The sequence below is a fragment of the Antechinus flavipes genome, chromosome 1 (genome assembly GCF_016432865.1).
Source record: "Antechinus flavipes isolate AdamAnt ecotype Samford, QLD, Australia chromosome 1, AdamAnt_v2, whole genome shotgun sequence".
In the NCBI taxonomy this organism is placed as follows: domain Eukaryota; kingdom Metazoa; phylum Chordata; class Mammalia; order Dasyuromorphia; family Dasyuridae; genus Antechinus; species Antechinus flavipes.
The window spans coordinates 426,233,325-426,258,128 of NC_067398.1; the positions used below are offsets into that span (position 1 = coordinate 426,233,325).

General features: G+C 33.6%; 1 protein-coding gene across 1 annotated transcript in view; it reads left to right on the forward strand.

The window, feature by feature from the left end:
- The first annotated feature begins 560 nt into the window (after positions 1-560).
- The window catches only part of LOC127546359 (glutamate decarboxylase 1-like), a 69,215-nt gene continuing 44,971 nt past the window's right edge, over positions 561-24,804 (forward strand). The window contains 6 exon segments of the mRNA XM_051973519.1: positions 561-586; positions 1,087-1,250; positions 1,253-1,330; positions 3,760-3,850; positions 16,459-16,571; positions 18,013-18,128. Coding sequence (XP_051829479.1) covers positions 561-586; positions 1,087-1,250; positions 1,253-1,330; positions 3,760-3,850; positions 16,459-16,571; positions 18,013-18,128 — 588 coding nt within the window.

Genomic DNA, 24,804 nt, shown 5'->3' on the forward strand with positions numbered 1-24,804 from the left:
TAGCTTTTATTATATATATATGTATATATATATGTATTTTATTATGTGTACATATGTACTATGTAATATTACATCTTTTAGAGCATATTTGTTATATGTCAGTTGTACAGATAGTGCTACATGACATGGAAGAAAGAAAGGCACAATTTGGCCTTTAAGGGATTTCTAATTTAGTTGGAGGGACAAAAGACAGATGCATGAAAAATTAAATCGCAGCAAAAAGCAAAATAATAGACCAAAATAACCATAGAAGGAACTTAACAAGCTAGTTCATAACAAATAGATAGATGGATTTTATTGAAAACAATGTGATAAGGTTTTAGATGAATTATTACGATGATTTTTTTCTTGTTGAAAGCCATTCAGGTACTCAATTTCAAAAAGAATCACACACAATTAAGACACATCAAGTATCTTTACAAAAACAAAACAGGTTTCCCTCAAAATGTTCTTGTCTAGGTGTGCAGATGCATGAAGTACAGAGGAGAAAACCATCTATTTGTGGTATTTAAGGTGGTAAAGAAGACAAGGAAGAAGATTACAACATTGAAAGTTTCATGATGAATTTTTCAAATGTTTATGCTTCAGGTAAGAATGAAGAGATCAGATACCTTTCCCCTTTGCCAAATTGTTTTATGTGGTGTAAAAGAATTTCATTTTTGATGTATAATCCTGAAAAAAATGAATATATTTTATGAAAAATCACAGAGTGAGTGTTCCATCCATTTCTTGTAGAAAGGAGGGAAAACTACGGGTACAATACATTGATATGATCAATGATCAATATGATCAAATTAAATTGCTGTGTTTTTCCTTTTTTCTCTCTTCTTTTCTTTCTCATTTTCTTTTTCTCTTTCTTTGCATCTTTCTTTCTCCCTCCTTTCCACTCTGTTTCCTCCCTCTTTTCTTTTCTCCCTTTTTTCCTCCCTTTCTCTCTTTTTTTCTTCGTTCATTCCATACTTCATATGCCATTTGATCCTAAATGATTCTTACTGTACAACTGAAAGAAATTCCTGATAGATTTTCTTGGGAACTATTGTTTATTTAAATCTGAAATAAATCTTCATATTTCTTTGAGTTTTTTCTGGATTTATTACCATCTAAACATGGAAATGGAATCACAGAACACTTTCTTCTAGAAGTGGTCGACATTCTCCTGCGTTATATTAGAAAAACCTTTGATGAAGAAAATAAAATACTGGACTTTCATCACCCTCAACAACTTCTTGAAGGTTTGGATGGATTCAACATAGACTCTCTGACCAACCCAATATATTGGAGTAATTACTTGTTGATTGTAGAAACACTTTAAAATATGGAGTTAAAACAGGTAATACATAAAACAGAAAAGTACATTTTCATATTAGGTTGTAATTTTTGAAAATAGAGTACTGTTAAGTTTATTACCAAATGTAAACTTTTGGAAAATCTGAATAGTATATATATATATTGCATATACCTGTATGTATGTATGTAATCTTATTTAGCATTGACAGAATATTACTGGGGTACTTGCTTGAAAATGTGATTTCATTAATATATTCTTACCTGCATACCAAGTTACTCCACTATAGACCCTTTTAACCTGTATCTTTTTCTCATTTTTATAATGATTATTCATATTTTCCCTTATTTATAATGCCTGTACCCAATATTCCAAGTTTATAAAAATGCATATTAATTATTTGCAAAAAAAAACAAGTGAAGTACATGAGTTATATATTTTATGCAAAAACTTAAAATGTCTCTTATTTCATCAAATGTGAAATATTTGCAGCATGGAGATTTCCTTCTTAAATATTTGTCACAATTTTTCTACTTCTTGAAAGCTGAATCTTGCTGAGATTCATAGAAGTTAACTAAAAAAGCAGTTAGTAAATATCAGAAATCAGAATTTTATTCAGTTTTTCTCATTTAAAAAACTTTTAAAATGCAAAATTAAATTATACATAGAATATTCACATTTATTATTATTATTATTATCATTAAATGAATTCATATATTCATATGAAAGGCTCTTCCAAGTCCTTCCTAAACCTTGTCAAATGTACAGTGTTAGTAAAAAAAAAGTCTAAATAATCTGATTTTTTTTCAATGAGATAGAACTTTGAAAAAAATTAAAATGTTTTATTTTCTCACATTTCAACCTCTTGCCTCATTCCCTATACTCCTAGCCCTAAATGGGAGGATTAAAAAAAGAGAAGCATAAAATCCTTACAACATATTTGTAAAACTGTTATAACATATAACCTGTGCATAATCAAGTAAAAAAAAATCCTCATGTTCTTCATCTCTAAAAATGTGTATTTCATTTTGCATCTTAAGTTTATCCCCTCTCTCTTAGTGAGGGTAGTACTATTTTATTTTAGCTATTCATTTAATATGAATGGTTTTTATCATGTTTTTCAGTGCATTTGTCTATAGTCATCCTTGCCTCTTTTTTCCCTCTTATTTGTATTTAATTTAAAAAGTTTCTCTCCGCTACAACTTATTTTGTTTCTTAGTTTTTGTTTTTATCTTTCTGCATTTTCACAAGGATTACTTTTCTTTTTCTCTATATTCATTCTCTTCTTTTTCTTCTTTCTCTCTCTGTCAATCCTAAATGTTTATTTTTTATTCATACTGTTGATACGTTTTTATTTATTCTTTTGCTTCTTTGCATATCTCATGGAATTCAAGCTTCTAAAATAGCTATGTTCCCTTTTCTAATTTTATAATTTTTTAAAAATATATTGTGCTTCATTCCTTTTTTCCATTTTTGTATCTCAATCTTAGAAATACCAGTTCATGAGAAAGATAATCAAGATAGAAGCATTGCCTCATGATTAAAATCTTCTTGTGTTTCAGATAGTGAAGCCTAAATCTACTCTCTCCCTTCTTCATTATTATTTTCTTTCTCATTTGCCTTGCAATCTTTTCTGTGGATCCGACTTCCAACACTTCTGGATGTCAGTTTCTTGCAAGTGTTCTAATTTTCCTTCTTGGGAGGCAGGATATTATCCATGAAGGCACAACACTCTCAGAAAATTTTTTCCTTCTATTCATCAACTCTCTTAAATAAAGACCCATTATAGGATCCCTATTTATCATTATAGAATATACTTTTACTCATTAGGGTAACACCCTTTCTTGATTATTTATAATTTCCACTATTCTTTTTCCATTTAGTAGTGCCTCCTTTCTTGACCTCACCCATTCTTTTCTTTCCAAGACATTATAGGCATATATTCCTTTCATTGTTTACATAGGCTTAATCAGATTAGGCAAGCAGGTAGCAATAGATAGAGTTCTGAACTGGTCAGAAAAGCCAAAGGTCAAACCCAGTCTCAGATGTTTATTATCTCTGTGACTGTGAAAGTCACTTTACCTGTCTGCCTCAGTTTATTCAACTCTAATATGGAGGAATATAATTACATCCCCCCCACACACAGGGAGGTCCCTTTCTTTTCACGTCCACAACTTAGTTTCTCAAGCTTCATTCAAGGTTTTGATCAAACCCCAACTTCTACATGAAGTATTTTCCATGCCTGAATTGCTATACCTTTCTTTCTTGAATTATCTTTAATTTGTATCTTTTATGTGTCTTGATTTAACATCATTAGATTGCAAAACCAGTGAGTTCAGGGACTGTTTTTGTCTTTCTTTGTATCCTAACAGTTAGCCTAAGTTGGCATTTAATAAATGTACTAACTGACTACATTTTAAAACCTTGCTTCTTGATAACATATAAGAAGCCTCTGTTCTGTTGTTTCTTCCCAGGGCACCCTCGTTTTTTTAACCAGCTCTCCAGTGGGCTTGATATGATTGAACTAGTTGGTGAATGGTTGACAGCTACGGCAAATACTAACATGTGAGTAGTCTAAGAACCAAAATTACCAAACAAATTAATTCTTTTGAGACAATATTTTGCTCTGGCCAAAGTAGCCCCCAAATTTGAGAATCCTATCACATGGTGATATTGTGAATCACAGTTGGGATACTTGAGACATCAAAGCCTAGGAAACAGGCCTAAGTCATTTTTATATTGAGGTATCATTAGAGCTAGCTTGTAGCTTGGAAATTTTTGCCATTTATATCATGATATTAATCAGCCTTATGCACAGTTTGTACAATACATTCTGACACCTGAGATATTCATGTAAAGTCATTGAGCCAATCAGACACCAAATGCTCAGGGATCAGAACTTCCTGAGCACAAAGTACATCCCCAGAATAGTTTAACTTGATCTTCATTACCATAACCCCATTGCAAGTAATAAATCAATTTATCTCCATCACCTGGCAATGCATATTTTAGTATCTAGAACACAGGCAGTCAACATGTGACTGAATGAATAGAGAATTGTTGAGTGAGTGAGTGAATGAATGAATATGTAGGAACATGCCAAAATATAAATCTTTTGGAATTTTGTTTTATATATATATATATGTATATATGTATATATATATATATATTCATAAATAATGGTTTATGAATATATATTAATATATTTTGAATATATATTCATAAACTATTATTTATCCCTTGTTAAAATATATATATATACATATATACATATATATGCACATATACACATATACACATATGACAGTTTCTATACATAGACAATGAAATGGGGCAGGAATAAAATAAAATGGATGCCTTTGGGAAATTTTAAGGTATATTAATGATTTCTCACTTCTCCCTTAAATGAAAATCTTTGTAAAATAAATATTCCTTTGGATATTGTGTATGGCTTTATGTCATAGAATACAATGGCTCCAACCATTTAATATTAATGGTTATCTAAGAGGCAATGGAGGGGTTTATGATACGAATGAGTATACTATAGTATTATTATAAAAGAAATGCACAAGAGAAGCAGTGTGAAAGGCATCAACAGAGAGATATATGTTTAGGGGGATAAAGGCCACTTATGTAACAAGAGCAAAGAAAAACCAATGGAAAGACTAAAAGCTTTACTAGTAGGTACATAAAATTAAGAGGCCTAGAGGAATACCCTATAATTATGTATCAACTTCTTCTGGAATATAAGAGAACATGAACAGAAATCACATGCAATGAAAAGGAAGGGATGAGTTTGTGACTTGCATTGCTGGAAAGAATATCCTCATGGATGAAATTACCGCTCTCTCTATATATACAAGGATGCTGCAGCAATGCCAACAATAAGAGTTGCATCAAAAACAATTAACAAAGAGGAGCAATAGATAAGATGAAGTTTTTCTTAATTTGTAGAAGAGGTAGTCAACAATAGTGCTTAGAGAGAGACCTAGTCTTAAAATCACAAAAACATGGGTTCAAGTTTTATCTGTGACACATACTGGCTATGTGATCTTATATAAGTCACTTAACTTCTCATTGCTCTAGGTAGTTCTTAAAGACAAAAAGTTTCATAGAAGACATCTATTTGAGATGGTAGAGGGATTTTCATTACCCAGGTTATATAACCAATAAAGTTCTGAAGACCTCAGTTTACAGTGGATCTCAGACATTTAATAGCTTTGTAATCTTAGGCAGATCACTTAATCTGTTTACTTTGTGAGAATCAAAGAAGTTATTTGAATGTGCTTAGCATGGAGTCTATCACTTAGTATGTCCTCCCTCTTTCTTCCTTCCTTCTTGGTTTCTTTTTTTCTCTCCCCCTTTTCCTCCTTCCCTCCCCTCCTCTTTGTAATATATTGCTTTAATTTTCTTTGTAGCATTTTATATCTATCCATCTATCTATATATGTATATATAGATATATATCTATATATCTCTAGATATAGATATAGATATATATATATATATACACATATTTACATATATATGGATGTATGTATATAGACACACTTATATACATATACATATATGGGTATGTATTTATGTATGTAACCAAATTGTAAAGTTCCCAGGTTATAGATAAAATATTGCTAGAATTCAGAAAGAAGCAATTAAAATCTCATGGAGAATGGGACAAGAAAACATAGCCTTCTACATTAAAAGATCAAGGGAGTTGGAATATGATGTTGTAGAAGGCAAAGTAGCTAGGAGTATGTTTCAAATATATATTTTTTTAATTTTATTTAATAATAACTTTGTATTGACAGAATCCATGCCAGGATAATTTTTACACAGCATTGTCCCTTGCAATCACTTATGTTTCGTTTTTTCCCCTCCCTCCCTCCTCTCCCCCCCCACCCAAGATGGCAAGCAGTCCTATATATGTTAAATATGTTGCAGTATATTCTAGATACAATACATATTTGCAGAACCGAACAGTTCTCCCGCTGCACAGGGAGAATTGGATTCAGAAGGTAAAAATAACTCGGGAAGAAAATCAAAAATCAAATAGTTCATATTCATTTCCCAGTATTCCTTCTTTGGGTGTAGCTGTTTCTGTCCATCATTTATCCAATGAAACTCAGTTAAGTCTCTTTGTCAGAGAAATCCATTTCCATCAGAATACATCCTCATACAATATCGTTGTCGAAGTGTATAATGATCTCCTGGTTCTGCTCATCTCACTTAGCATCAGTCCATGTAGGTCTCTCCAAGCCTCTCTGTATTCATCCTGCTGGTCATTCCTTACAGAGCAATAATATTCCATAACATTCATATACCACAATTTACCCAGCCATTCTCCAATTGATGGGCATCCGTTCATTTTCCAGTTTCTAACCACTACAAACAGGGCTGCTACAAACATTTTGGCACATACAGGTCCCTTTCCCTTTTTTAGTATCTCTTTGGGGTATAAGCCCAATAGAAACACTGCTGGATCAAAGGGTATGCACAGTTTGATAACTTTTTGGGCATAATTCCAGATTGCTCTCCAGAATGGCTGGATTCGTTCACAACTCCACCAACAATGCATCAGTGTCCCCGTTTTCCCGCATCCCCTCCAACATTCATCATTATTATTTCCTGTCATCTTAGCCAATCTGACAGGTGTGTAGTGATATCTCAGAGTTGTCTTAATTTGCATTTCTCTGATCAATAGTGATTTGGAACACTCTTTCATGTGAGTGGTAATAGTTTCAATTTCTTCATCTGAAAATTGTCTGTTCATATCCTTTGACCATTTATCAATTGGAGAATGGCTTGATTTTTTATAAATTTGAGTCAGTTCTCTATATATTTTGGAAATGAGGCCTTTATCAGAACCTTTAATTGTAAAGATGTTTTCCCAGTTTGTTGCTTCCCTACTAATCTTGTTTGCATTCGTTCTGTTTGTACAAAGGCTTTTTAATTTGATATAATCAAAATTTTCTATTTTGTGATCGGTAATGGTCTCTAGTTCATCTTTGGTCACAAATTTCTTTCTCCTCCATAAGTCTGAGAGATAAACTATCCTATGTTCCTCTAATTTATTTATAATCTCATTCTTTATGCCTAGATCATGGACCCATTTTGATCTTATCTTGGTATGTGGTGTTAAGTGTGGGTCCTTGCCTAATTTCTGCCATACTAATTTCCAGTTATCCCAGCAGTTTTTATCAAATAATGAAATCTTATCCCAAAATTTAGAATCTTTGGGTTTGTCAAACACTAGATTGCTATAGTTGACTATTCTGTCTTGTGAACCTAACCTTTTCCACTGATCAACTAATCTATTTCTAAGCCAATACCAAATGGTTTTGGTGACTGCTGCTTTATAAAATAATTTTAGATCAGGTTCAGCTAGACCACCTTCATTTGATTTTTTTTTCATTAATTCCCTTGAGATTCTCGACTTTTTATTGTTCCATATGAATTTTGTTGTTATTTTTTCTAAATCATTAAAATATTTTCTTGGAAGTCTGATTGGTATAGCACTAATTAAATAGATTAGTTTAGGGAGTATTGTCATCTTTATTATATTCACTCGGCCTATCCAAGAGCACTTAATTGTTTTCCAATTATTTAAGTCTGACTTTATTTGTGTGAAAACTTTTTTGTAATTTTGCTCATATAATTCCTGACTTTCCTTTGGTAGGTAGATTCCCAAATATTTTATGCTATCAACAGTTATTTTGAATGGAATTTCTCTTTGTATCTCTTGCTCTTGGATTTTGTTGGTGGTGTATAAGAATGCTGAGGATTTATGGGGATTTATTTTGTATCCTGCTACTTTGCTAAAATTATGAATTATTTCTAATAGCTTTTTAGTAGAATCTCTGGGGTTTTCTAGGTATACCATCATATCATCTGCAAAGAGTGATAGTTTGGTTTCCTCATTGCCTACTCTAATTCCTTTAATATCTTTATCGACTCTTATTGCAGAGGCTAGTGTTTCTAATACAATATTGAATAATAATGGTGATAGTGGGCAACCTTGTTTTACTCCAGATCTTACTGGAAAAGGTTCCAGTTTTTCCCCATTGCATAGGATGCTTACTGAAGGTTTAAAATATATGCTCCTAACTATTTTAAGGAAAAGTCCTTTTATTCCTATGCTCTCAAGTGTTTTAATTAGGAATGGCTGTTGGATTTTATCAAATGCTTTTTCTGCATCTATTGAGATGATCATATGGTTTTTGTTTGTTTGGTTGTTGATATAGTCAATTATGTTAATAGTTTTCCTAATATTGAACCAGCCCTGCATTCCTGGTATAAATCCTACTTGGTCATAGTGTATTATCCTGGGGATTATTTTCTGTAATCTTTTTGCTAATATTTTATAAGATTTTAGCATCAATATTCATTAGGGAGATTGGTCTATAATTTTCTTTCTCTGTTTTCAGCCTACCTGGTTTAGGTATCAGTACCATATCTGTGTCATAAAAGGAGTTTGGTAGGACTCCTTCAATCCCTACTTCTTCAAATAGTTTATTTAGCATTGGAGTTAATTGATCTTTAAATGTTTGATAGAATTCAGATGTAAATCCATCTGGTCCTGGGTTTTTTTTCTTAGGGAGTTGATTGATAGTTTGTTCTATTTCTTTTTCTGAGATAGGAGTGTTTAGGATATTTACTTCTTCCTCTATTAGTTTAGGCAAGTTATATTTTTGAAGGTATTCTTCTATTTCATTTAAGTTGTCGAATTTATTGGCATAAAGTTGGGCAAAGTAACTCCTAATTATTGCTCTAATTTCCTCTTCATTAGTGGTGAGTTCTCCCTTTTCATTTTTAAGACTAACAATTTGATTTTCCTCTTTCCTTTTTTTAATCAGATTTACTAAGGGTTTGTCTATTTTGTTGGTTTTTTCATAGAACCAACTTTTAGTTTTATTAATTAATTCAATAGTTTTTTTACTTTCAATTTTATTGATCTCTCCTTTTATTTTTTGAATTTCAAGTTTAGTGTTTGATTGGGGGTTTTTAATTTGTTCCTTTTCTAGCATTTTTAGTTGCAAGCCCAATTCATTGACCTTCTCTTTCTCTATTTTATACAAATAGGCCTCTAGAGATATGAGATTTCCCCTTATTACCGCTTTGGCTGCATCCCATACATTTTGGTATGATGTCTCATTATTATCGTTTTCTTGGATGAAGTTATTAATTATGTCTATAATTTGCTGTTTCACCCAATCATTCTTTAGTATGAGATTATTTAGTTTCCAATTATTTTTTGGTCTACTTTCCTGTGGCTTTTTATTGAATGTAATTTTCAATGCATCATGGTCTGAAAAGGATGCATTCACTATTTCTGCCTTACTGCATTTGAGTTTGAGGTTTTTATGTCCTAATATATGGTCAATTTTTGTATAAGTTCCATGAACTGCTGAAAAGAAGGTGTACTCCTTTCTGTCCCCATTACATTTTCTCCAGAGATCTATCATATCTAATTTTTCTAGTATTCTATTTATCTCTTTGACTTCTTTCTTATTTATTTTGTGGTTTGATTTATCTAATTCTGAGAGTGCAAGGTTGAGATCTCCCACTATTATAGTTTTACTGTCTATTTCTTCTTGCAGCTCTCTTAATTTCTCTTTTAAGAATTTAGATGCTACACTACTTGGTGCATATATGTTTAATATAGATACTTCTTCATTATTCATTCTACCCTTTAGCAAGATATAGTGCCCTTCCTTATCTCTTTTGATTAGATCAATTTTTGCTTTAGCTTGATCTGAGATCAGGATGGCTATCCCTGCTTTTTTGGCTTCACCTGAAGCATGATAGGTTTTGCTCCAACCTTTTACCTTTAACCTGCATGTATCACCCCGCTTCAGGTGTGTTTCCTGTAAACAACATATTGTAGGATTCTGGCTTTTAATCCATTCTGCTAACCGCTTCCTCTTTATAGAGGAGTTTACCCTTCACATTTATGGTTAAAATGACCAATTCTGTATTACTTGCCATCTTGTTAACCCCGGTTTATGCTTTTCTCCCTTCTTACTCCCTTACCCCCCTTCCCAGTATTAAGCTTGTGAGCACCACTTGCTTCTCACAGCCCTCCCTTTTTTAGTATTCCTCTCCCCCTTAGAGTTCCCCCCCTTAACTTACCCCTTTCCCTCCCAGTTACCGTATTCCCTTCCACTTAGCTTATTCCTTCCCTTTTCACTTTTCCCTTCTCACTTTTCAATGAGGTGGGAGAAGTTTCACCATAGATTGAATATGTCTAAAATTCTTCTCTTAATGCCAATTCTGAAAGCAGTAAAATACTCACTATATTCATCCCTCTCCATTCTTTCTCTCAGATATACTAGGTTTTCTTTGCCTCTTCATGAAATGTAGTACCCCCACTTTCCCTTTTTCTGGTACAATGTCCTTTCCACATCTAGTTTCTAGAACAAGGTATACATGTATTCTTTATACATCTTTATAGCCGAAATATAGTTTCCAAGATTAATCTTTACCTTTTTAGATTTCTCTTGAGTTCTGTGCTTGTAGATCAAATTTTTTGTTAAGTTCTGGCTTTTTCATCAGAAATAGATGAAATTCGCTTATTTCGTTGAATGTCCATCTTCTTCCCTGGAAAAAGATGCTCAATCTTGCTGGGTAAGTTATTTTTGGTTGCATACCAAGTTCCTTAGCCTTTCGGAATATCATATTCCAGGCCCTTCGATCCTTTAATGTGGATGCTGCCAGATCCTAGGTGATCCTTATTGTGGCTCCTTGATACTTGAATTGGGTTTTTCTAGCCGCTTGCAGTATTTTTTCCTTCGCCTGAGGGTTCTGGCATTTGGCCACTATATTCCTTGGTGTTTTGATTTTAGGATCCCTTTCAGTAGGGGATCGATGAATTCTTTCAATGTCTATTTTACCTTCTGTTTCTATGACTTCTGGGCAGTTCTCTTTGATAATTTCCTGGAAAATAGTGTCCAGGCTCTTTTTTTCATCATACTTTTCTGGAAGTCCGATGATTCTCAAGTTGTCTCTCCTGGATCTGTTTTCCAGGTCTGTTGTCTTCCCCAGAAGGTATTTCACATTCTTTTCCATTGTTTGATGTTTTTGGATTTGCTTGACTGATTCTTCTTGTCTCCTCGAGTCATTCAATTCCAATTGTTCGACCCTGATTTTCAGTGAGGTATTTTCTTCACTCACTTTTTAAGATCTTTTTCTAATTGTCCAATTGAGTTCTTTTGTTCTGTGGAATTTTTTTCCATTTCGCCAATTTTGTTTTCCAGTTCACCAATCCTATTTTTCAAGGATTTGGTTTCTTTATCCACTCTCTCTTTAACTGACTTCTCCAGGCTCTTTTGCCAAGCCTCCTTCTCCTTTTGCCAAGCCTCCCTCTCCTTTCCCCATTTTTCTTCTAGCTCCCTTGTGAGAGCCTTTTTAATTTCCTCCATGAGATTCATCTGTGCTGAGGAACATATGATCTCCTTTGGGGATTCACCTGGGGACTGTTTGTTTTTAGTCTCCTCAGGATTTGGAGTCTGCTCTTTATCTGTATAGAAGCTGTCAAGGGTTAAATTCTTTTTCAGCTTCTTGCTCATTCTGTCTAATAATCAAAGACAAACTATCAAAGAAACAGAAGAAAAAAAAACCCTTGAGTGGAGGCTGCTTTCTTTGTGGGAGGGGCAGGGTATTTGTGAGGCACGGGTCCTACTGTGCTATGGCGCCTGCGCTCTGAGACACTGTGGGGGAGGGGTAGCCAGGTCCCGAGAGACCCCAGCTGTTTGGGGTTGTATTCTTCACCTTCGGTGTTTTTAGCTTCTCTGCTGGGCTGCTGACTTGCTGCCGGTGCAAAGTATCTAATCCTGTAGCAAAGCTCTCCCCGCAGAGACGGCTGCGATCACGCCCCACCCCCTCTCTGCTCTACTTGGCTCTGAGCTGCTATCTGTGCTCTCGCTGCAGCTGCTGCCCGCAGACTGCTTCCGATTTAAATACAGTCCCCGCCCTCGGGCAAAAACAGACCTTTCTTGACGAGTCTCAAGGATGGTTTCTCTTGGTAAGTAATTGTATGTTTTTTTTCAGTCGAGCATTAATTTAGAGGCATGAAATGAAATGGATAGTGAGAGAAAAACACGGAGGTTACACAGCAGTGTATTTCCTCTCCGCCATCTTGGCCGGAAGTCTCCATATGTTTCAAATATTAATCAAAAATCATCTCAAAAATAACTTTAGTATTCTTTAGAGAAATTTATCTATAGTTTTATTTTTTTGTTGTTTTTACACTTCTTAGTTTAGGTATGAGCACCATATTTGTTCCATAAAAGGGAATTTGGTATGATTCCTCTGCTTATTTTTCTATACAGTTTGCATAGTTTTGCAATTGATTATTCTATAAATATTTAGTAGAATTCACTTGTGATTCCATTTTGTCCTAATGCTTTTTTTCTTAGAAAAGTGATTTATGGCTTGTTCAATTACTTTTTTCTAAGATAGGGTTATTGAAGCATTATATTACCTCTTCTGTGCATCTGAGCATTTTATATCTTTGGAAATATCCATCCATTTTTCTTAGATTGTTAGAATTATTGGCAAATTGGCAAATTAAGTGCTTTAATTTTTTTTCATTGGTAGTAAATTCATCCTTTTCATTTTTGATGCTCGTAATTTGAGACAATAAATCTCCTTAGATCATACCACCTTCAAAGAGTTGAAAACTTATAGACCTCCAGAACAAGACCTGAAACCAGGAGCACAAATAACTGAAACTTGGAATAATGCTCCTTCCACCATGATAGTGGAGTCCAACTTTAACATCAAATTAAAAGTCAAGAAATAGATTTGAAAAATAAGTAAATGACCAAAAAAGAATTAGAACAAAGAAAGTTGCTATGGTGCCATGAAGATCAAGACACAAACTTAAAAAAAAAGATCAAAACAAAATAAAAATAGTCATATCAAAGAAAAAAATCTGGATTAGACAAAAGTCCAAAAAATTCTAAGAGGAACTCAAAAAGTATTTTAAAAATCAAAAGAAAGGGGAAGTTGACTTCTGGGAACTAAGATGGCAGAATAAGCATTAAATCACTGTACATCTTCCATATTCACCTCTGAACACTTTCTAGCTGTGTAACCTTGGCCAAGGGTTATTGTCAGGGGAAAAAAACGAATATGGATATGGATGCTATATTATTTGATGTATATCTGTTCAGTATTGATATTACTTAATTACCCATGGTATCTTTTAGGATAATGTAATTTTTCTATGTATCTCTTTCAATTAGGTTTATTATTCCTTTTGTTTTGTCTGAGAATCTGATTGCAACCCCTGTGGTTTTTTTTTTTTTTTTCTTGTTCAGTCGAGGATAACAAATTTCACTTCAGCCACTTATTTTTACTCTGCTGTCTCTGCCTGTGTTCTTATCTGTAAACAGCTATAAGAACTCTTCTCCACCTTGAAGTTGTGATCAGGGCCTCTGTGATCAGAATCTAGACATAAGTGATGACTTTTTTAGGATTGTGACCTGAAACTCTATTTGGTCCATTTTGGGAGTTATATACCCAGTAGCAGCAAAAGATCTCATGTAATTTCATTTTGTTCAATTGTCTGAGAGCTCTTAAACCTGCTGTCTCTGATGCAGCTGCCTGCAAGGCCGGCTGCTTGCTGGCTGGGGTGAGCCATGCTGCTTTGTGCTACAGTTTTGACCACCATCCCAGTGAGACAGATCTTTCTTGATGACCTAAAATACTTCAGTTCCAAAATTTGTTTCATCCTGATTTTTGTGCTGATTCTGACAATTCACAATGTGATTTGAGGAGTCATTTAAAATTTGTTTGGAGGGGAATTGGGGAAAGTTCAAACGAGTTCCTTCTTTTCCTATACCATCTTGGCTTTGCTTCTATTAGGATGCTTCTGACTGAAGAAATATACCTCTATTCGTAGAATGTATTGGAAGCCACTAAGACTAGTCTCTAGATATTTCTTCTTTTTGTCTTAATGTTGTTTCTATAAAAAATCAAAATAGGATCTCCTGTGCTTTTATAATGAGTCATCTTACACTTAAGTGGCCATGATTTTGAGGTAGCCTGCCATGCTTAATGTTTTTCCTTCTCTATTGGAATATGAAAATAACTTAAATCATAAATCTATTCATTTGTTTCCTCTGCCAATAACTTTATCTAGTGCTTTACCTTTACACATTTATACAAAAAGATCATTCACTTCAATTCTAAGTTTATCATTGTTATTGTTGTTCAGTCATTTTAATCTTGTCTTCTTAACTGTATTTGGGGTTTTCTTGGCAAAGATGCTATCTAGTCCCTTCTCTAGCTCATCCTATGGATAAAGAAACTCAAGAAAATAGGCTCACATGAATTGCCCAGGGTCACAAAACTAGTAAGTGTCTAAAGTTAAATTTAAACTCAGGAAGATGATTCTTCCTTACTTTAGGTCCAGAGAACTCTCTCCACTGCAGCACCTAATTGCCTGTTATGATACAGATTGCAATATGCAGATTTTTGCTTCCTTATCAGCTAATATAATGTGAAAAAGAAGTATATAAAGGCCAGTTAGTGTAATTGATGAAATTCTGTGCTTAGAATTAGGAATATTGAGTTCAATTCTTGCCTCAAATAGTAACTAGCTTTGATCATGTTATTAAAATTCAGGCAGTATTTTCATCTCTAAAATGGGAATAATAATAAAATCTACTTAGAATTGTTCTGAAGATGAAATAAAATAGCATATATAAAAACTTTGCAAAATATAAAGGTTATTATTTTTAATGCTGAATTCATTTTCACTGTGAATTTACTTTACTACATTCTTTTGCAATATAAAACTTTAATAATCAGAAAATTGATCTCCTGACTCATGGGTTCTGTTTCCAAGCTGTTTTGAAGCAAATCATAGTTTTTTAGAACAGTGCCTTTGGCAATTAGGGAATAGGAGGTGATGAGTTAAACAAAAATGAAAGTAATCTCTGTCAGATCAGAAATATGTAGGTAGCAATCAAATGAAATGCCTTATAGACATGAATCTTAAAAGTCAAACTGAAACAACTGAGCTAGATACCCATTTATATATTTTTCTCACAAAAAATTCTCTTTCATTTAAATATTATTAATGCCTCTGAAAAGCTTATTTTTCTACTTGACATTTCATAAACACTTAAGAAGTAGGACAAAAACTATTATAAATTTAAAAATTATGATTTAAAATCAACTAGATTCATATCTATTGCTTGTTTTTTTTCTCTCTCTCTTGAGAGGCAGTGCAGTGTTACGGAAATGACATTGAACTTAGCTTGAGGAGACCTGATTTTGAATTTTCTTTTTGCTACTCATTCTGTGCCAGGAGGCAACTGAACAACACTTTTTTAATCTTCATTTCCTTATCTATAAAAGGGAAAAATGATAGTGCTTATAGAACGTACCTCATATAGCTGCCATGAGCTTCAAATGGAATGGTGTATTAAAATACTTTATAAATCTTATAGTACCCTATAAACAAGGTACTATTACTACTTTGTCCTTACTAATTTTGTTGTTTCTCCTAGGTTTATTTTAAATGTCTTTTTAAGACAGTAGAAGCATCTTAAGATAGAGGCATAAGAAATTTGGCAGGACTAATTCTGTAATTATACTCATAATTCTGCTTTATGAAGCATAATTGATCATTTAGAGAATTACAGTTCTTCAAACCAACAATTTTCCTTAAACATATAGTGGAAAAAGAAAAGAGATAGATTATTGGGTGATGCAGCAGTGAAAGGACTTTTACCTTTATTTAAATCTTCCCAGGTTTTTTTTTTTTTTTTGAATATAGGAAAGATAAAATATGACAATACTATAATTATCATTATTATCATCTTTCAAATGTATTATTATGTAATTTTGCATAGCCATTATAGAAGGCATGTAATATAATGTAAATAACAGTAGACTTAGACAAAGATTCAAGTCCTCTCTCAGATACTTATTGAATGTCTCATTCTAGGTAAGTCATTTCGGACTCAGTTTCCTCTCACATAAAATGTGATTCAAAATTGGACTAACTTTACATATTGTGGTTAAGAGATTAATATAATTTATGTAAAACATCTTATAAATATTTAAATGCTATGTAAATATTATTTATTACTACAGATAATATTTATTTTATGTACATATAGATTATAATGCAATCAGCAATTTAATTTATATTATATACAGGTTTACATATGAAATATCCCCTGTATTTATTGTAATGGAAATGATACTTCTCAAGAAAATGCATGAAATAATTGTCTGGGGAGAAACAGAAGCTGATGGAATATTTTCTCCTGGTAAGCAGAATATTTAAGGATCAATTTAAATCATGTGTAACGAGATATAAAAAAGAATGACTTGATATTTACTTTTAAAACAAAATTTAGGCATATCTTTCTTTTAATAGTAATGATGCTAATTATTTATTTCACTTGCATTTTTTTTCTCCCCGCTTTTGTTCCTTTTCTTTACACTGGAAAAAATTAGAAAAGGCATAATTAAATTATATTGATTGTAATGTATTGATTGATTTTTTGCTGATTTTTCTCCCCTTATTTGAAACAATAAATATTTACCAAAAGAATGTCTATTTAGAAGCAGAGAAGTAGAAAGATACAAGGGAATATTAGGCAATGGAAAACCATAATAAAAATTACTTTAATTAAGTTGGATACTTAGCTGTTCTAAATATAGTCAAACATTTAGATTTGAATTATGATATTCCACAATAACAGTTATAAATCTCTAATCCTACTTAAAATCCTATAAATTTTGGCAGATGATCTGTTGATCATCTCAGATATGGTAGTGAGGAGCTGTAAAACTAAAAATAGAAGAATTACTAGATTTTCACATACAAAAAAAAGTTAGATTCTGAGAATTACCACACAGTAAAATTTTCATTAGTCTATAACATTTTAGAATTGATTATTGCACTAATGACTTTGGGCATTTAAACAACTAAAGAAGATGTGTCAACTAAAGAAGTATGTGTCAAGTTAAAATAAGTTATACCAGATTTACTAATTTCCTATTTTTATTAGAATTGCTAGACTAGTAGGTCTGGCCATTTGTAGAACCAGAATGTTTCCATTTCAGGAAACATCATGAGTTAAATATTTGACTAAAACTCATTCATACTAGGTTTCAGTGTATTTTTTATTTTAGCTTTGCTCTTTGAAATCAAGATTTTACTTAGCATGCCTATGTTTCAATATACTTGTCTGCACAATAATAGTATTGGGCTAAATGATTGGCAATTATCTTTCCAATTCTAATAACCTAGAAGACTATACGGACTTCCAATTTCAAGTCTGTCACGATATTTTCACATTATATATGCACACATATACATACATAATTTTTTTCAATGGTAGTTTCAGGTCATTTGTTTTATGGAGGGGATTCCTATTCAGGCACCAGTTAGAAGAGATGGATTCAAATTTTCTCCAATAAATTAAATGATCTCATGAATATAGATGACATTTTTAAAAAATTACATTTCCTTCATAGGACTTTGTAATTTATTTTATTTTTGTTTTATTCTAGAAAAAGAACTTCAAAAAATAAGTAACTTTCATTATTAACCCTTCCTCTTAATATTATGAGAATATTTTCAAAATATAGCAATGACAATTTTATTTTCAATTGGGTGAATTTCTGAATTTCATGTTATTTTCTTCATTCTAATTTGTTAAAAATTGAATCATTATTGTCCTCCTTCTCTCTTTTCCATAGGTGGGAGTATATCAAATCTTTATAGCATATTGGTAGCTTGTTATAAAATGTTTCCGGAGATTAAAACCAAAGGCATGGCTGTACTTCCACAGATTGTATTATTTGTTTCTGAACATGTAAGTAAAGATTTAAGTGAATAAACAGTCCTAAACTTTATAACTTAAAAAAATAATATGCTCTGAGTTACACACCAGCCCCAGCAACCTTCACTGCATCTCCTTCACCTTTTGACACTTCTAGTTCAGTTTGGGGGAGTCTGGACTGCATCCCCTCCCTTTCACCCATGAGGTCACAGCCCAGTGGACCTGGCGCTTACCTCAGGCCCTCTCTATCCTTGGCATGGAATACCACGTGGGCCAGTCTCCAGCCTCCTATGAGGTCAGAGTTTGGGGGCTGGAAACCTAAACTTGTGGACAGCCTGCTTTATCAAAACACCAGTAGCAGCTGATTACCTGGATTACGAGGATTAGGGTTCATGGAAATTCCAGGTGTAATAGATGGGAGGAGAGAGCTAAATCCTTTCCTTCTCCATGCTAAACCAAGATTCCTGCTTTGTGAAAGGAAATTGTGGAATTTTATAAAATGAAAATTCTCAAAGTTGAATTCAGGATCCTGATTACCCATTTGCCACCTTTGTAACCATAAACAATTATCTTCTTTTTAGGTTTCTTTGTAATTTTTTTTGGAGGAGAGGAGATGACCTCCAAAGTCATTGCTAACAGCTTATAATGGAAGAAAAAGACCTGTTTAATTTTGGCAGGAGATAAGGATCTCAGTTTTAACTCTGGACTCAATGGGATCTCAAACATTCTACTATGCCACAATTTAGAATAATAAAAATTCAAAAATAAAGGGGTCTGTCTTCCAAAAGACTTAGATGATCAGCTAAATCTCCCCCAGCCAAGTAAGAAAGGACTTGATTTTCTTAGAATGTTTGACAAGTTGCCTCTCCTCAGTGATGCAATGAAGAAATGTTGTTTTGGGGGTCGGTAGTCCTGTGTAAAATTCAGGAATCCAGACTATACCACTGAAAACAATATGACCATGGGCAAAGCCCCAAATCCTTCCATTTCTGAAATGACAAAACTATATGAAAAATTCTGAGAAAAAACAACCTGTAAAGACTCTAGCTATGTAGAATCTTTCAAAAAAAAAATCTTTCCAACCTGCAAAAAGACCCACAAAAACTCACTTCCAACTTCATGGTCTAGCTTAGATATGGGCAGCCTTAACATGAAAATTTCATCTACTTTGGCCTCCAAAGGAACTGGACATAATCCAAGAACTGGTTGGGGTCAGTTTAAGGCCAGCTCCGTCCAACAGGTTATACTCCACCCCAGCTGGGACCCACAGACCCTGGAGAGATAGTCGGTAAACATTAAGGAAGTCCAACACTAATTGCTTAGCTAAATTTTAGCTTCACACAACTAGTCTGATTTGAATTTATCCTTCTGACTCCAGGGCCAGTATCTACTGAAATGTCCAGATGTGCTTGTTTTTAAAAACATGGGGAAAAGTTAAAGTCCTGGTAATACTAGGTGGGCTTGGAATAATAGGAGATCCTTGCAGGGATATGAAGTTATACTCTGGCTTCATTCCACATTGTTATGACTGGGGAACCTGTTTGGGTATTGTCTGTTAAGTTCATATTTCAGTCATAACTGAATTGATTTCCTTTTGTTTAGGGGTCTACAAGTGCATTTTGGGATTGGAAAGAGTGAAATGGAGAAATTGGTGTTTAGTTACAAGAGTCCTAGGCTAATCATAGATCTGGACCATTACTATTCATCTTGACTCTGCCTTTAACTATGACCAGACAAGGACTTCAGTTTTTCTGTGCAATGGGCAGGTTTGAACAGAATGTTCTCTGACAGTATTTATTAAGCATCTACATCTGTTAAATTGATTGGCTCAGTGGATAGAGTACTGGGTCTGTAGTCAGAAAGACTCATTTTTATGAATTCAAATTTAGCCTCAGACACTTGTTACTGGGGTAAATCTGTAGGGCTGGGAATCTGGGTTTCAGCCCTGTGGACTGCCTTGATTTTCAAGACTCAGTAGAATCGGGAAACTCATTTTTTCCCAACATCTTATTACCTTGATTACAAGGATACAAGTAGGGCAAACTCTGTTTGCCTCAATTTCCTCATCTATAAAATAAGCTAGAGAAGGAAATAGCAAAGTATCTTTGCCAAGAAAACCTAAATGGGGTCATAAAGAGTCAAAGATAATTGAAAAAATGATGTGCCAGGCCCCATGCTGATAGTTAAGGATACAAAGTACTGCCCTCACAGTCTAATTGGGAATACAATATGGAAATCACAAATTACAAATAAATAACGGGATTAATATTTAATTCTCAGTAGAGGTGCTATAAAAAAGGATTGAAAAAACTCTTCTTGTAGAAAGCAATATTTTAGTATTCCCAAAAGAAGCCATGAGTTAGAGGCAAGAAATCTAGGAGGAATGGATCTTAAAAACAAACAAACAAACAAACAAACAAACAAAAAACATCTAGGAGACCAGTATGGGAAACTATAAAACACTAGACGAGGCTGGGAGGTTGGATCATTGAAAGTCAAAAAGACATGGTTTCAGAATCTCCCCTTTGAGTAGCTTTAAATGAAATATGTTAACCAACAAAATAGACAAACCCTTAGTAAATCTGATTTAAAAAAAGGAAAGAGGAAAATCAAATTGTTAGTCTTAAAAATGAAAAGGGAGAACTCACCACTAACGAAGAGGAAATTAGAGCAATAATTAGGAGTTACTTTGCCCAACTTTACGCCAATAAATTCGACAACTTAAATGAAATAGAAGAATACCTCCAAAAATATAACTTGCCTAAACTAACAGAGGAAGAAGTAAATATCCTAAACACTCCTATCTCAGAAAAAGAAATAGAACAAACTATCAATCAACTCCCTAAGAAAAAAACCCCAGGACCAGATGGATTTACATCTGAATTCTATCAAACATTTAAAGATCAATTAACTCCAATGCTAAATAAACTATTTGAAGAAGTAGGGATTGAAGGAGTCCTACCAAACTCCTTTTATGACATAGATATGGTACTGATACCTAAACCAGGTAGGCTGAAAACAGAGAAAGAAAATTATAGACCAATCTCCCTAATGAATATTGATGCTAAAATCTCAAATAAAATATTAGCAAAAAGATTACAGAAAATCATCCCCAGGATAATACACTATGACCAAGTAGGATTTATACCAGGAATGCAGGGCTGGTTCAGTATTAGGAAAACTATTAACATAATTGACTATATCAACAACCAACCAAACAAAAACCATATGATCATCTCAATAGATGCAGAAAAAGCATTTGATAAAATCCAACATCCATTCCTAATAAAAACACTTGAGAGCATAGGAATAAATGGACTTTTCCTTAAAATAGTCAGGAGCATATATTTAAAACCATCAGTAAGCATCATATGCAATGGGGAAAAACTGGAACCTTTCCCAGTAAGATCTGGAGTGAAACAAAGTTGCCCACTATCACCATTATTATTTAATATCGTATTAGAAACACTAGCCTTGGCAATAAGAGTCGAGAAAGATATTAAAGGAATTAGAGTAGGCAATGAGGAAACCAAACTATCACTTTTTGCAGATGATATGATGGTATACCTAGAAAACCCCAGAGATTCTACTAAAAAGCTATTAGAAATAATTCATAATTTTAGCAAAGTAGCAGGATACAAAATAAATCCCCATAAATCCTCAGCATTCTTATACACCACTAACAAAATCCAAGAGCAAGAGATACAAAGAGAAATTCCATTCAAAATAACTGTTGATAGCATAAAATATTTGGGAATCTACCTACCAAAGGAAAGTCAGGAATTATATGAGCAAAATTACAAAAAAGTTTTCACACAAATAAAGTCAGACTTAAATAATTGGAAAAATATTAAGTGCTCTTGGATAGGCCGAGCGAATATAATAAAGATGACAATACTCCCTAAACTAATCTATTTAATTAGTGCTATACCAATCAGACTTCCAAAAAATATTTTAATGATTTAGAAAAAATAACAACAAAATTCATATGGAACAATAAAAAGTTGAGAATCTCAAGGGAATTAATGAAAACAAAATCAAATGAAGGTGGTCTAGCTGTACCTGATCTAAAATTATATTATAAAGCAGCAGTCACCAAAACCATTTGGTATTGGCTTAGAAATAGATTAGTTGATCAGTGGAAAAGGTTAGGTTCACAAGACAGAATAGTCAACTATAGCAATCTAGTGTTTGACAAACCCAAAGATTCTAAATTTTGGGATAAGATTTCATTATTTGATAAAAACTGCTGGGATAACTGGAAATTAATATGGCAGAAATTAGGCAAGGACCCACACTTAACACCACATACCAAGATAAGATCAAAATGGGTCCATGACCTAGGCATAAAGAACGAGATTATAAATAAATTAGAGGAACATAGGATAGTTTATCTCGCAGACTTGTGGAGGAGAAAGAAATTTGTGACCAAAGATGAACTAGAGACCATTACCGATCACAAAATAGAAAATTTTGATTATATCAAATTAAAAAGCCTTTGTACAAACAGAACGAATGCAAACAAGATTAGTAGGGAAGCAACAAACTGGGAAAACATCTTTACAATTAAAGGTTCTGATAAAGGCCTCATTTCCAAAATATATAGAGAACTGACTCAAATTTATAAAAAATCAAGCCATTCTCCAATTGATAAATGGTCAAAGGATATGAACAGACAATTTTCAGATGAAGAAATTGAAACTATTACCACTCACATGAAAGAGTGTTCCAAATCACTATTGATCAGAGAAATGCAAATTAAGACAACTCTGAGATTTCACTACACACCTGTCAGATTGGCTAAGATGACAGGAAAAAATAATGATGAATGTTGCAGGGGATGCGGGAAAACGGGGACACTGATGCATTGTTGGTGGAGTTGTGAACGAATTCAGCCATTCTGGAGAGCAATCTGGAATTATGCCCAAAAAGTTATCAAACTGTGCATACCCTTTGATCCAGCAATGTTTCTATTGGGCTTATACCCCAAAGAGATACTAAAAAAGGGAAAGGGACCTGTATGTGCCAAAATGTTTGTAGCAGCCCTGTTTGTAGTGGCTAGAAACTGGAAAATGAATGGATGCCCATCAATTGGAGAATGGCTGGGTAAATTGTGGTATATGAATGTTATGGAATATTATTGCTCTGTAAGGAATGACCAGCAGGATGAATACAGAGAGGCTTGGAGAGACCTACATGGACTGATGCTAAGTGAGATGAGCAGAACCAGGAGATCATTATACACTTCGACAACGATATTGTATGAGGATGTATTCTGATGGAAGTGGATTTCTCTGACAAAGAGACTTAACTGAGTTTCATTGGATAAATGATGGACAGAAACAGCTATACCCAAAGAAGGAATACTGGGAAATGAATGTGAACTATTTGATTTTCTTCCCGAGTTATTTTTACCTTCTGAATCCAATTCTCCCTGTGCAGCGGGAGAACTGTTCGGTTCTGCAAATATGTATTGTATCTAGGATATACTGCAACATATTTAACATATATAGGACTGCTTGCCATCTTGGGGGGGGGGAGGAGGGAGGGAGGGGAAAAAGCGAAACATAAGTGATTGCAAGGGATAATGCTGTGTAAAAATTATCCTGGCATGGATTCTGTCAATACAAAGTTATTATTAAATAAAATTAAATTAAAAAAAATGAAATATGTTTAGTCAACTGAGATTGGGTTGCAGCAGAACTCAAAATTTCCTTCCAGATTACATTCCCAGGAGTGTAAATAGATCCTTTGGATGTATGTATCATTTATGTAATGAGTAGTGGTATATTTCCAGTTAATTGTGAAAGAAAGTCAGCAAGATCACATCTCTTTCCAAATTAGCCTTCTCATGGACCTTTCCTTGGGGAACTTAGGGAGTCCTGACCTGAGAGCATACCCTCAACTATTCCTTACCAGAGCTTCACTCTTCTTCACTAAATCTCATTGCTAATATTCTGATCACTTAGATATTTTTGAGTCATTATATAATAAGATAATCTTTCCTTTCCTGAATTTTATCCATTTCAACAAAAATTGCATAAGACAGGAAGGAAGGAAGGAAGGAAAGAAAGAAGGAAGGAAGGAAGGAAGGAAGGAAGGAAGGAAGGAAGGAAGGAAGGAAGAAGGAAGGAAGGAAGGAAGGAAGGAAGGAAGGAAGGAGGGAGGGAGGGAGGAAGGGAAGAAAGGGAAGGAGGAAGGAAGGGAAGAAAGAAGGAAGGCAGGGAAAGAAGGAAGGAAAGAAAGAAGCAAGGAAGGAGAGAAAAGACCCTGAAAAGACCGGAATGTTACTCCATATAGCAGGCAGACCTGCTTGTCCTCCTGGGACAAGGTCTATGTGGCCATATCATAAAATTCCATTTGTATGGGAATGTAAGGTTTTTGTTTTTTTTTGGTACTGTGAAGATAGCTGATATAAATAATTCAATATGTAAAACCTCTATTTTAACACATTACAAAAAGAAAAAAATTGATAGAAAGATATAATATTCCCTTTATCTGAAAAATAGAAGTTTTCAGAATCTTTAAAGCAAGCACATTTTGTCTCTTTTTTAATGAAGTAACAAATGTAAGGTGAGAGGATCACAGTTTCTGATTTTGGGACAAAGATGTTTGTTGGAAAGAAAAACTTTGATTGAAGAATTGGTTTATAAAAAGGTAGTGTATTCCAAAAATCCTATTGTAATTTAAAAAAATACTTAAATCCTCT